At 31.8% G+C, this 13,885-nt stretch overlaps 1 protein-coding gene across 2 annotated transcripts; it reads right to left on the reverse strand.

The window, feature by feature from the left end:
* Window positions 1–131: 131 nt before the first annotated feature.
* Window positions 132–5,429, reverse strand: LOC120072648 (extra-large guanine nucleotide-binding protein 1-like). 2 transcript variants are annotated; one of them, XM_039025073.1, is made up of 8 exons: window positions 3,629–5,429; window positions 3,398–3,535; window positions 3,219–3,323; window positions 2,942–3,118; window positions 2,463–2,640; window positions 1,559–1,803; window positions 1,240–1,403; window positions 132–947 (listed from the first exon to the last, which is right to left on the reverse strand). In XM_039025073.1, exons 1-8 carry the CDS (start codon window positions 4,934–4,936, stop codon window positions 359–361), a joined length of 2,904 nt encoding a protein of 967 aa, XP_038881001.1. In that variant the 5' UTR covers window positions 4,937–5,429; the 3' UTR covers window positions 132–358. The 2 variants fall into 2 exon arrangements, with proteins under 2 accessions (XP_038881001.1, XP_038881002.1); XM_039025074.1 differs by having other exon boundaries at window positions 1,559–1,800; window positions 3,629–5,428.
* Between the last annotated feature and the right edge of the window lie 8,456 nt (window positions 5,430–13,885).

Raw genomic sequence — 13,885 nt, forward strand, 5'->3', positions numbered from 1 at the left:
TTTACTTTAGTTTCTATAATTGCTCTCAAGGATAGTTTGCAAAAACTCTAGTAAAGGAGTTGAGATTTGAGAGGTTGTATAAAAGTGATGCTCGAATAAGAAAAGCTAAAAGAAGTAATAACACTGATGGCAAGTTCTGAAAACCTACCCCAAAATAGGTAAGAATATAATATTGAAAATTGAACACTAATTCTCTGCCACTACCAAAATGGTATTTTGCAAACTTACAGCTGCAATTACTTGTGGAAGGAACAGGCTTATCTTGTTCATTTACAAAGCTATCATATGTACAACAGCATAAATTAGTATTGGTATAACATTTTTACCCACTCTACACGTCACCGCTGATCTAAAAGCATTAGTGAGAAAATGAGCTTTCCTCTGTGCCGTAGACTGAGTACTCACTCAAGCTAAAGTTGGTTCTTTCTTCATCCCACTTCACTATTTCCCTTGCATATTTAAGAGCTGCATCGACACTGTAGGGCTCTAAACCCTTCACAGGTGAAACATACAACTTCCGCCCAGTTAATGAGGTGAAGAGTCTTTTGAATTTTACTGCAATGTAGTGGAAACCAAGTTGCCCTAGCGAGGGGCTGCTGTTTATAGTGTTCTGGCTGTTAGAGCGGTTGCGGCTGATCATTGGATGGAAGTCGTCAAACCACTCGCACTGAGTTAATGGTACCCGTTCTATCTTCTCTTCAAACAGATCGTATTTGTTCAGTAATACAAGGAAGTCCATTTGATCGAAGGTCGGATGAGTAACCAAGCTTTCAAAGAATTTCCTGCTAAGTAACATCTTATTCACAGAATCCCCATTTCCATCAATGGCAAACTGATCATAGTCGCTTAGAGAAACGCAAAAAATAACAATCCCAATGTCCTCAAACATCTCCAGCCACTTGCAATTTTCACCAATTCCTCTTGCATGGGCTCTAATAAGTTGATACCTGACAAACATTCAAAACGAGTGCAATCAGCAATGACTGAACGGGTACCCTTAACTCAACATGGAGATCAATACAAACCAATGTTATATAAAGAATTATCTCTTCCATATTTTTTCCAAAAGTACCAGACTAAATAATCAGTTTATAAATAATACTTTAGAATTTTAATGAAGCTAATTGAAAAAGAAAATAATAATAATAATTACTGGAGGAACAGAGCATGCTAAAGCGTAAGGCACTCATACTCGGGAAAGACAAGTAAATAGATATACCTCCAAGTATTATTACTCACCTAAGCAGAGAGTTGTGCTGATCGGCAGTGTCTATATCATCATCAGGTGCAGGTTGTGGAAATGAGAAATCTACACAAGCAAGTCCATTGGATGAAATAAGACCCTCTGCATATAGGATATCTGAATCCGAAGGTTCAAAATCGGTTGTCAAAATGTCCACTACCTAAAGAACATAAAATATTAGAATCTATAACGGCAATTACTACATGCAACATTTACGGCTTTGCAGTAAACCAATATACAAAATTAATGGAACATAAAAGATTTTCAAGATTAAAAAAAATTAAATTAGTTCAGATAAATACTATAAGATCTTACTCTTTCTAGGAAATAATGAGCAACGTTTGGCAGCATTTCCAACTCACTTCCTCGTTTGTAGGTAGCCTGAATAGCAGCATCATTCCATAGCTCTTCAACCAACGGTGCATATTCTCGAGTAGCTGCAGGAAAGATAGTCTCCAAAGTTCCTGATACCATAGTCTTGAGAAGCCAATCGGAGAATGCTTTCAATCTTGGCCCAATTGAGTATATGCTTTTGTCAGGATCAACACTCGAGCTCCCTGCTTTTAGTGCAAAATGTTGTTTCAACAAACTAAATACCAATCCAGCATTTTTTATAATAATAATAATGCTAACTACTAACACCAGCAAAGTCTAACAGTCTCATTACACACGATGCATAGAGGAGCTACGCAAGCACAACTGTGTAAACAATTAACCACTCCACACTCCAGTCGTCAAACAGTTTAGCATGGTATATGGAAACCTGTTACACAGAGCCAGCCACAACTTGTCTGGAGATCTAAATCTAGCATTGTTGAGTTTTCACTTAAAATCAATAACATCCATACGCACAGACATATATAGTTAGATCGATACATAGCCCAAAGCTTTTGATGTCTTTAGTAAAGGTTTCATATCCTTGGCTCCAGGCTCAAGGTGATCAGTTTTTTGTCCCGATGACCCAGTACTGGTGGCCCACTCCCATTGATCCAAAGGGCACCCATGCGTGCCCCAAGGCTGAGACCCAGAAGACAAGGATTTTTCCTTATTTAAGCTCACTGTTCAACACTAATTGTGCATTTAACGGACAATTGAATGCTAAATCTAAAAAGCCTAAGTCATTATCCAAAATTGCTGTTCAAGGTAACTAGCAAGCACATGAACAGTAACTTTGTCTAATGCCTTGAATAGATATTGAGGCAAGAATCATAACTCCTACCAGCAGGCTCAACTTCATCAGATAGTTTTCTCCTTATTTCAGCCAAACTGTCCTCCTCAAATCGCTCACGGCCTTCAAGAATTATACCAAGATATCCGTACACATTGCTCTGGATCTTCAATTTAATAATTTCACGTTCATCTTTAGAGAAAGGTGCATCCTTATATAGAATTTTGGCCTGCAAAAGCATTTAGAAAATGAGATTGCCAACTCGATTGGACTACTAAAGATTTGCAATCAAGGAGTGCAATGCAGACAAAATTGAGATTACTAAAGAAATCTACAGAGTACACACATTATCTCAGAGATAAAATAAATGGAGCATCATTTCTCATAATATAACCACCAATGGAACTATCCAAAGACAATCTAGTGATATTGGTACGATGTACCATCTGTCTCTTATACACATCTAGATGTGTATAAGAGACAGTATTGGTACGATGCACCATATACTCAATTGACCAATTAGAGACTACCTGCTTGAATATAGTACTTGTCCCAGATCCATCATAACCAACTAAAAGGAGCTTTTGAAGAGCAAGGTAGTCAGGAAAAGTTCTGTAAACAAGGTTGCTGTCTGGTTCCCCAGAACAAGTTGAAGATTTAGAAGGAACCGGTAGTGATAACAAAGCACAGACAAGCTTCGTTCCAGCCTAAAATGTAATCAAGAAGTTAAAAACAAGTATATGACCAGTTATAGCTACATATGTAAGCTAAAATCAAAATTAACTGTCTATTTGCACAGGATAGTACCTTCCCCCATATGTACCCTTTGGTGTTCTTCTGACCCTCCTCTTGGTACGATCCATCCTCATTGACCCAAAAGTGTGGATTACCAGCGCATTGAACTCCAGCCAACTACAACGATCAAATATTTCCTTTTAACTTTAGAAGTTTATGCTAGAGACAAAGGTTACAGGTACAAAATTTACCTGCAGCATCCGGAGCTCTACTTTTGTAATTTCTCGGCCATTTATAAAAATCTTTGTATTTCCACTGCTAGCATCTGCCTTAATAGGCCCACCGATGTTAAGATGAGGCGTAATTATCTTTGAAGGTTTCTGTCCTTCCTGTCAAATAGATTAGAAAATTTAATTGCATACCCAAGAATTACGTCTTGAAAATAAAAGAAAAGGAGGAAAACTCAAGGTAACAAGATTCACCTTTCCCCACAGACCAGAAACTTTGTCATACCAATAATTTCCTGGTTTTAGCTTCTTTGGTGGGTTGGGGCAGGTTTGTAGCATTGTAAGCTCCTCAAAAGATAAAGGTTCCCCATTCACACAAACATACTCTGGTGGTAGCTGATTCGCCTCACAACACTTCTCAGCCTTCATAACCTGTCGAATCTCCAATTCATTCAGCAGCCTCTTAAGCATCCTGGAACATTTTCCCAAATTTCCTCGCTTAGACTCATCAATAGGAAAACCTATGCAAGTAACACATTTGCGACCTTCAGGCATTGAACCCATAGCTCTAAGCACACAGTTGCTACAATACTTGGCATCACACACAATGCAGACCTCCTTTTCAGTAAACCGGTTCCCCTTGCAGCATCGATAACAAGATCCTCTCTTTCCTTTTCTTAGTGGTTCTCTTCTCATTCGCAATGTTTCTGGCCCATCCTGACTATACTCTTCATTATATGTATAATCAGACTCAGGGTCAAGAAATGTTGCAGCTGACCGCCTACCATCACCACCTCCCTCTTTTACAACTTTCATAGATGAAACGCGGGAAGATGGATAGTCCGTACTCAGTATTGATTCTGTGGAGACCCAATCAACTTGATTGATATCATTGAAATCTATGCTTTCCTTCCTACAATTTGAAGCTATCAAAGAACCTGAGCTTCGCTGCGATTTATTAAAGCTTCCAGAAAACTCTATCGTGCAAGAGCTCCCAGCGTCACCTAATAACTCAGAAGAATTTCCTTGACTGATTGATGAGCAGGCAAAAACCCTGGAGCAGTTGCCAACATCCGACAATTCGCCAGAAACAATTTGGCCATTTGAAAACTCCAAAGCACCTGAACTACTCAAATCACCAGATAATTGACACCCATGATTACACACCACTCTGTCCTCAAAGGCAATAACAGAAGTTGGTGAAACAGTTCTTTCAGAGCCAGAATCTGATTCCTTCGACAGACACCTGTGACTATCCTCGGTACTCCGATCAAAGGCAATAACAGATGTAGGTGAAACCACAGACTTCCCTCCAGCAGGTTCCAACTCTTTAGAGAACTTCTTACTCAGAACATCCTGCGCTAAAATCGGTTGAACAACCGGCAAAGACATTTTATGAGTAAATGGAACCTCAGCTACCACCGCAGCCACCGGAATCTGCTCCACGTTGATCGGAAGAGCCTGAGGAAGATCATACGGCACCGGTGGACCTTTATACTCCTTGGCAAACGAATACTGTATACCATCAACAGGATCCGAAACCATTGCCTCCACCAGAGGCATTCCGATCCCGAAATCTAAGGCCCTAACCCTAATTTCAACTCTAACCCTATTACCAACAATACGAAATAAAGCGGTAAAGTATAGAGCATTTAACGAAGCAACAGATTCCTCTCCCACCAAGCAATTAAAAGAGACACAGTGTACCCTTAAAAAATCTATCAAATTATATCCAAACCGAAGCTTCAGCAATCTTTAATCAACCAAAAGCGATAAAGAGGAAAGAAAAATGAGCCACAAGCAAGGCAAAGTTAAGATATGGTGCACAGAGAGGTTATGGAAACAAAATTTGGTTCAGAAGCGAAGAGTATGAAGACAAAAACGAGTAAACAACAACACGCAATAGAAGGATTGAACAAACAAGGAAGAAATCAGAGGAGACACAGAGAGAGAAGATGAACCTGGAAAATCCAAATTCGGTGGGGATGAGAGCACTGTATGGGTGAGAGGGGAAAAAAAAGCTTTTTGGAAATGAGAGAGAGTGACAGGAAAGCTTTTGGATTTTTTTTTTTTTTTTTCTTTACTACTTTAACGATATTGTTGAAAAATGATTGTTTTATTTATATATTTTGAGTTGGTGTTAAATGAAATTAAGCAAAAACACTTAATATTACTGACAAATTATCGAAATTGATTTACTAAAAAATAAATTATTATTCTAATTGATGTACTTTTTCATTTAGATTTTAATTGATATCTACTCCAAAAAAATTAGGAGTTTACTTTCATTTCTCTTAACATTTTTAAGTTTAGTTTTTATAATGGGGATTTTTAAAGATAGAAAAATAAGAAAATTTATTTTCATAAAATAGTAAATTTTATTTTTTTAATAGAGGTAGTTAGAAGTTGTCTATTAAAAATAGAACTGATAGAAATTTATTATTTATGTTATGTGATAAATATCAATTTTTTTATTATTTCTATAAATAATTTGACATTTTTTTCTTATCTAAAAAAAATTCCTTTTAAAAACTACTATCTCCAACATTTCTAAAAATATGTTAATTTAAACATAGCTTAACTGCGGTTAAAAAATATTTAAACTTTTCATGAAAGTAAAGATTTAGTCTCCGAACTTTGGTTTGTGACAGTTTAATTTTTGTACTCTCAATTTTAAAAAAATTTAACCCTTGAATTTTAATATGTAATAATTTAGTCCTTATACTTTATATTTGTAACAATTTAGTTCCTAAAATAAAATAAAAAATTAAAAAAAACTTCAAAATTGGATGACAATTTTTATTATTTTATGATGTAAACTTTATATCTAATAAAAATATTGGGTCTTTAATCAGTTTATTGATTTATTTATGTAATAAATCTCATTAAACTTTCATATTAATGTCTACAATAAAGAAGAAATTGTTACAAATTTAACTAAATTGTTATAGACTAAAATTTAAGGATTACATTATTATCGATTTAAAATATATAGACTACATCATTACAAACCAAAATTTAAGAATTAAATCATTACTTCTATAAACGTCTAGAAAGATGATTTTTAATCTCTAATTACGACATTATATGTCAATTAAAAGTTTGGATCATTTTTTTTTTTTTTTTTTGGTGTTACTAAAGTGAGAATAAAAGGCTCGGAAATGCTGTGGGTGTGAATTTTGTAAGTAATTGTTAATTAATTTAAATTTGAAGACCACATCATCTGTTCATATAATATAAATATCAAAATTAGCAAAAGCAATAACTAGAAAGACTCAACAAACAAACCTTTGGAAAGTACGAAAACTGAAAATAAATGGGGAAAAAATAGAGTTAGAAAGTTACAAATTAAAAAACAAAATTAAAAATTAAAAATTTTAAAATTTTCCTTTTTACTAGCCTCGGGTTTTGGGTTGGTGGAGGGAAGGGAAAAGAAGGAGAGTGGGGCCAGGATAAAGAGTGGTGGGGCCCTATTGGTCCAACAGTGCTTTTGTCTTTTACGGTGAGTTGTTCATATCAAAATACGAACAGTGACCAATTCTGTCGTTTAACCCTCCAATTTGGCCACGCCTTTTTCTTTGGTCCTTCTCCCTCACTTTCTTTTTCTTTTCTTTTTAATTGTTTATTATTATTATTATTATTATTATTATGCTCGCTTGAATATTATCTCTCCACGGGTATGTTGTGATCTTTTTAAATTTAGACCACGCATTTAAAAGGGAAATGTCATAATTTTTTCAATTTATAGTAAATTTCCCCAACTTTGAGTTCCATTGCATTATTGGGACCTCTTTCTTTTCCTATAAATTAGGTTAGTGGCGAACTTTAAAAGTTAGAGAAAATAGAATTAGAGTGTAGAACAAATCAATAATGCTTGTATTATTTTCTTTAGTGAAAATATTACAAATATCATCTGTGTTTAAATAATTAATAATTGGCATTTTAAAGAGCACTTAGAAAACTAAATTAGATCAATGTTTATTTCCGGCTAGGTTATAAATAAAGAGTATTGGTAAGAAAAAATAATATTTCAATTTTCAAAATATATCTCACAATCAAATGTTGTCTCATTAGTGTAAACTAAAAACTAATATAACAAAAAAATAGATCCTCAACAATTTCTTATTACATATAGAAGTTTTTTATCTACAGTTATCTTTCATATCACGTGTTCTATAAACTATGAATCAATTATAACAATATTTAGATTCATTACTAAAATAATATATTATAGAATACATTTTAAAAAATTGTAATATTAGCATAAAAAATTATAGTGTTCACCAACAAATTTCAACATAGATTTGCATCTAGATCAACTTTAAGAAATTTTATAACATATTTTTGTCATTTTAAGCGTTTAGATTTTATCTTCAAAGTATTTTAACAAATTATTTTCAAAATATTAAATTTTATACTTTTAGTATTTATATTCTCAATGGATATCTAAACATCAATATCTACAAATTATACCACATGCAAGGATGGTGTCACGTAGAGGCCAGAGGCACATGCACTTTCAAATTATCAGTTTTTGTATTTTTTTTAATATAGATTTTTAAGTAGTAATTAATACTATCATCAATAAATGCGCTTTTATTATCAATTCTCCTTTGTGGTTTAGTGGTTAAATGGTTGATTGAAGTTTCATGAGACCTGAGTTTGGTTTTCACTTGATCCTCTCTTAACTATAATTTTAAACTCCCGCTCAAAATTGGTTTACCTTAAAAAAATCCAATTTAAGAGTGGAATTCTATTTTACATTCATTTTTAGATATNATATATATATATATATATTTGCATATAGTGTCCTCTATATAAAATTTTTGGGTTTGTTACTCCCAACATGAACATAGTTAAACTAACATAGTATTTGTATTATTAACTTCGAGATTCTATCACTTCCACCCCCACACATTTATTTTACATTTTAGATTTTGTTTTCATTATACTAAGTGGATTCTAATTTATTTCCATACCCCCGATTTTTTCATATTTATATTTTAAAATTCAGTCCTCTTTTTGTTGTTTTTCTTTTTTAATCTTTAAAAAATATTTTTTTTATTCTTAAATTTACTTCTTTCCAACAATATCGCTCTCATATCTTTGAGATCCAATGAAGTTCTGTAATTTCTCACAATCAGCACTTGGCATCCTATGCCGGTCTGGGTCAAGTTATCCTTCCTCCTAAAGGGCAATAAAAAAGGGGAAATTGGTGGACATATTTTAAAGGGAAATAGGAGGAAATAGAAAACTCGGTGTACCTTTTGATTTCTGTTAAAAAAATAAAAAAATTAAAAAAATTAAAAAAAATAAAATCGTTCACGTGACATATATTTTTTAGTTTTCAAATTGTTCTTGATATGATTGATTAAAAGTTTTTTCGAATATTGTGTAATTGTTATACCGTATATAAAATCTCAATTGAAATACATGTAAATGGAATCGTCAGAGACAATGTATCAGTAGAAATATAGTGCAAATGGAATCGTCAATTTTCGAGTGATAAAGGTCCTAGATTTTTCTCCCATTTTAAAATTTGAATTGGTGGTTTCATATTTGTTTTGACTTGATTTAACCAAAAAATATCTATCTTTAATTTGTTTATCGTCATTTTGATTTTAATTTATAATATATTTTTAGATTTTATATTATTTTATTCGTTTTTTTATTATTTCAATTTTGGATCAATATCTTTTTATCCCGATGAAGATTTTACTTAATGTTTTATACATATTATCATATAACAAATTGTATATTTCATTTAAAATTTATCATTTTTTGTATTTTTTAATCATCTTTTATTCATTATCAAATTATTGTATTATTATACAATTAATTTATCTTTTTGACAAACAAATAAATATTCACTTTTGCTATGCCTCTACAACGAGTTAAGATTCTTTCGTAGGTTTTGTGGTTGATGGAGTTATAAATACAGGGTAATTATTGAAACTTAAATGAAAATGAAATTATGAATACAATATAATTATAATAAATGAGCCCCTTCCTGATTGTTCTTTCTCAAATTATATTTGGTTTTATATTTTATTATCAAATTAGATTTTATTTCAGTACTTATCGAATTAATCACAATAAATAAAAAATTCATGGTTTTTCTCTCCAATTTGTATTTGAATTTATCTTTTATTACAAAATTTAATTTTATCTAACTAACTTTCGATTTGTTTAAATGTTTGTTACAACAATTGTATCTAAATATATATTCATTATTTTATAAATATTGATATCAAATTAATTTGATTTTTTTTGTTTCATATTTTTATGTTTTCAATTTTTCATATAGAAACACGTAAAAATAATTTGATCTATTTAAAAAGAAGCATATAAATGGAAATTAAACTTTAAAATTTTCAAACATGTGTGTATGTATATATATTTTTTTGTTCGGTTTATTATTGATATTATTATTAATAATAATAACAATAATAATATATTATTATTAAAATAAGATAACAAAAAACTCTAAATCTCATCTTCTTCACTTTGTCATTCCATAATTCTCCTTTTCTCTTCTCAATTTCATGTCCGCAATTGTTGGTTCAAGTACTCTTTCTCGAATTCCATCGTCTTGGCTAGCTTTTGCCAACCAACATCGCCAGGTTGCTGACATTTTTCGCTCACACACATATTTTCTACTTTCGTTTCTACTTTGAACATCACAATGACGTTATGAGATTGATAATGTTTAAAGTTGTTTTCAATATCCTATAAGCAAAATGGTCACATGGAATGAATACGATAAAACTTCCTACAACTGGTTTGGTGTCAAACAATCATATTTATATCAATCACATCATTCTGAAGTTGCATTTCCTTCACATACTCACTTACCAATAATAACTTCATTTGTACAATCAACTTTGCTCTTTCTCACCTTGGAGGAAGTCCATCGCGGTAGATATCCACAAGTTTCTGATGACCCCCACCGCCTGGTCATCATTTGTGGTTCTAGAATGTTTAGATATGGTGTATTTGTGGTATTTGAGTTTTTTTAAGCAATGTATCTTTGCATTCTCGCTTGTACATAATTTTATTATTATAGGGTAGTTTTGTCATTTACTAATTTGTATTTTCTATTATATAAATTTATTTTTCTATTTTTATAATTTTAAAAACTTTTTTACCATTTTTGTAAATAAAATTTTAAAATTTGTTATTTCTCTCCCTATTTTAAAATGTAAATTTACCAAATTAAAAAGGTTTGTAAGTTATTGGGTCAATAGTCCTATCTTGCTTTGGGTCTGTCCAGCTCACATGAAATCCCTCCATTCGCTCGGTGGCGCCTCTCTTTGCTCTAATTGTTGCCGGTAATTGATTTCCGTCTTCTTCGAGATGCACTCTCTATTTCCGTTTTCTATTTTTCTTTTTAATTTTTAATTTATTCATATTCAATTAAATTTTGGTACTTATATTAAAATTGTAAATATTGTAGATAAGAAGTTAGTATTATTATTATTTTATTTATTTAAATAAACAGTTAAAAAATGATTTAGCATTTCTTATTGTAAATTTAATAACAAAAATTAAGGTCATTATATTTTAAAACGAAAAAAAAAAAAAAAAAGCTACTATGTGTTATATTATGAAATGGAAATTTAAAAAAATTTAAAAACTTCTTAAAAAACAGTAACTACTGTTAAGATAATTTTTGGATATTTTATAAGCAAAAGAAAAAGAAAGAAAGTGATACTTTCATAATTGTTGTTTAACATTCAAATTAAATTAAAACATCAAATTGAATGATCTCGTTTATAAATTTAATTTTCATATGTTAAATTGGTATGTTAAATATGTAATTTTTCCCATTTGATGAGTTATGGTCAAACATTTCTTAGTAACTACAATCGAGATATGTTTGGAATATGTTTTAATTGTTATTTTTATTTGATTTTATTTTACATTTTGAAGAGTTACTAAGTTGGTAGCATACAAGTAACAACTTGTTTTTTCATTTGGAGTATCTCATTCCAATTTGAAGAGTTTTCTATACTATTTCTTTCTTTTTTTTTAATCTCGGATTGAGTTTAGAACAAGTATTCAAGACTTGTGCCAGATTCGAGTAATTTGGGTTGCTATTCTTCTAGAATTAGTTGTTGCTAAAATGATCATTATAATATGCTTGTAGCTTGTTAGAAAAAATAATGATCTTCAAGATAACACTTATAAAAAACGAGCCTCGACTACCTATTGATATTCCACAAGTTCTTGAGGTATTTACGTATTTCAATGTATAAATGTTATTATTCTATGTGACATACTTTTGAGATTGAATATTGTTATTGTATACCGTGTCTGTATATTTATATCATAATTATTTATATTTAGTTAAGGTGTAATAAAGCTTGTGTGTTATTCAGCAGTACACAATTTTCACTCACGAACTAAACATGTAGAGTTGGATATTTATTTCGCGTGTGATCTTGTTTTGCAAAGAAACTTTATGTTCGTCTATCTTTATTAAGCAAGTATGTTGCTTCATTTCTTAAAATCATATCCAAGCTTCATGTTCTTCCACCCTCCGAACATTTGCTCGAGGACTGGTGTTAAAGGAATAGAAGTTTTAGGAAATGTGCATTCCACGTGAACTCCCTTTATCTTTTTTATAAGTGTGTATCTATGCAAAAGGGTTACAAACGGGTTTAAATTATATTTATATGTATTTTTAAACAAGATATTGGTAAATGATTATTTCTTTTTAAAATAGAAAAATAAAACAAAATAGAATTATGTGTAATTATTGTGTGAAAGAATTTGTATTAGTTAAAAGATATGTATAAATAGTTTTAAATTATAATGAATAAAAAATAATCAAAACCGAGAATATATGGACAAAAGTAGTATTTAAACCTAAACGATAATTTAAAAAAAAAAAAAAAGGTCATGTAACCATATTTACTAAAAAATGTTGGAAAGTTATTGGGTCAATAGTCCATGTTGCTTTGGACTACCAAAAATAAAGGGTTGTCTAGTGTATTGGCAAAATATTAGAAGTGCAGTTTGTCTGGCATCAGTTAAGTTGAGGAACGGGGATAGACTCCAAGCCTATAAAAGGAGTTTATGCCTCTGATTTCAAGTCGTCTCAGTTAGAAACATAAAAATCTTGGGTGTGCTAACTCTAGTTAAATTCCCTTTTATGTATTCTCTAGTTTGAGAGTGGGAAAAGGGTGTGAGTAGCATAGAAGCTTTGAGAGATGCTCTTATAATTGGGATCGAGGAAAGAATTGTTTTATGTGATTACAACAACTTTTCACATAGTGAATTCCTTTTTTATGGGTCGTGGTTTTTCTCCGAGTTTGGAGTTTTCCACGTAAATTCTTGTGTCTCATATTTTATTACTTTCTTTTGATTTCTCTGATATTTTTCTACTTTTTCCCGCAGTAGGAGTGAGTGGTTTTTCCCAACAAGTGTATCAGAGACATGCCCCTGACTTAATCATTCTCGATAAAAATATTAGGTGCCAAACAATGATGTAGCGGAGCTTTGAAAGGAGTTATAATGTAATCTGTGGTTGAACTCTACTGGATAGCGAGGTGCTCTAGTTGAGAGAGGTAAGCCTAGATAAGAGTTAGACGGATGGATAACTATTTGAGGGGAGGTTGTGCGGTCCTTTGTTCAAGAGGAGGATTGTTGAGAATGCAACCAAATCCCACATTGGCTAAATAAGGGGATGATCATGGGTTTAAAGGGAGGACAACTATCTCCATTGATATGCCTTTTGGGTGGTTCAAAAAGAAAAATCATGAGGGTTTATGCCCAAAGTGGATAATATCATACCATTGTGAAGATATGTGGAGGTCTATTGTCCTTATCAAGTAGTATCAGCGTGTTGGGTTTGGAGTTTTTTGAATTTTTTAGTATGCTCGTTGCAGCATCGTCTAAGCTTCCACTTTGGAAAAAGAATTCATAAAACAGGTTGCACTATTGTGAATAGTATGAGTTGTTTACTATTTGCTAGGAGTGAAGCAAATGTGTGTCAAGTTTTATGAGTTCAGTAAAAATTGATGCAAGGATCAACTTCGGCTTGTAGCAAGTACAAGTCAAGGATGTTTGGGTTGATGCCCTAAATCTCGTAGGGTCCTATTACATTTTATTTATGTAATAAAATATTTGATGTTTTATTTCAAAATTAGTTGCATTAACCACAAACCAATAAACTAACATCTACGATTATCTTCTAACTTAAACATGTCTGTAGAGACATACAGTAGATCATGTTTACGTGATAACCTAAATGGTATGTCGTAGATGGATAAGACTTGATACCTTACCTTAGTGACACTACGAGTATGACCTGCTTTGTAGGTGTTACAATTGTTGTAAAGTGCTACAAATGGTATGATCCTGATCATTCATGTGGGGTCATGTGAGCAGAGATATACTATACAAAGAAGTTTGTATAAGACTAAACCACGAAATATTTAGTCTCATTATATAACGTCGTTCATAATAGAGACTTACATTTCACCAGAATGACCATAGGTAACATGA

The sequence above is a fragment of the Benincasa hispida genome, chromosome 3 (genome assembly GCF_009727055.1).
Source record: "Benincasa hispida cultivar B227 chromosome 3, ASM972705v1, whole genome shotgun sequence".
Classification (NCBI taxonomy): domain Eukaryota; kingdom Viridiplantae; phylum Streptophyta; class Magnoliopsida; order Cucurbitales; family Cucurbitaceae; genus Benincasa; species Benincasa hispida.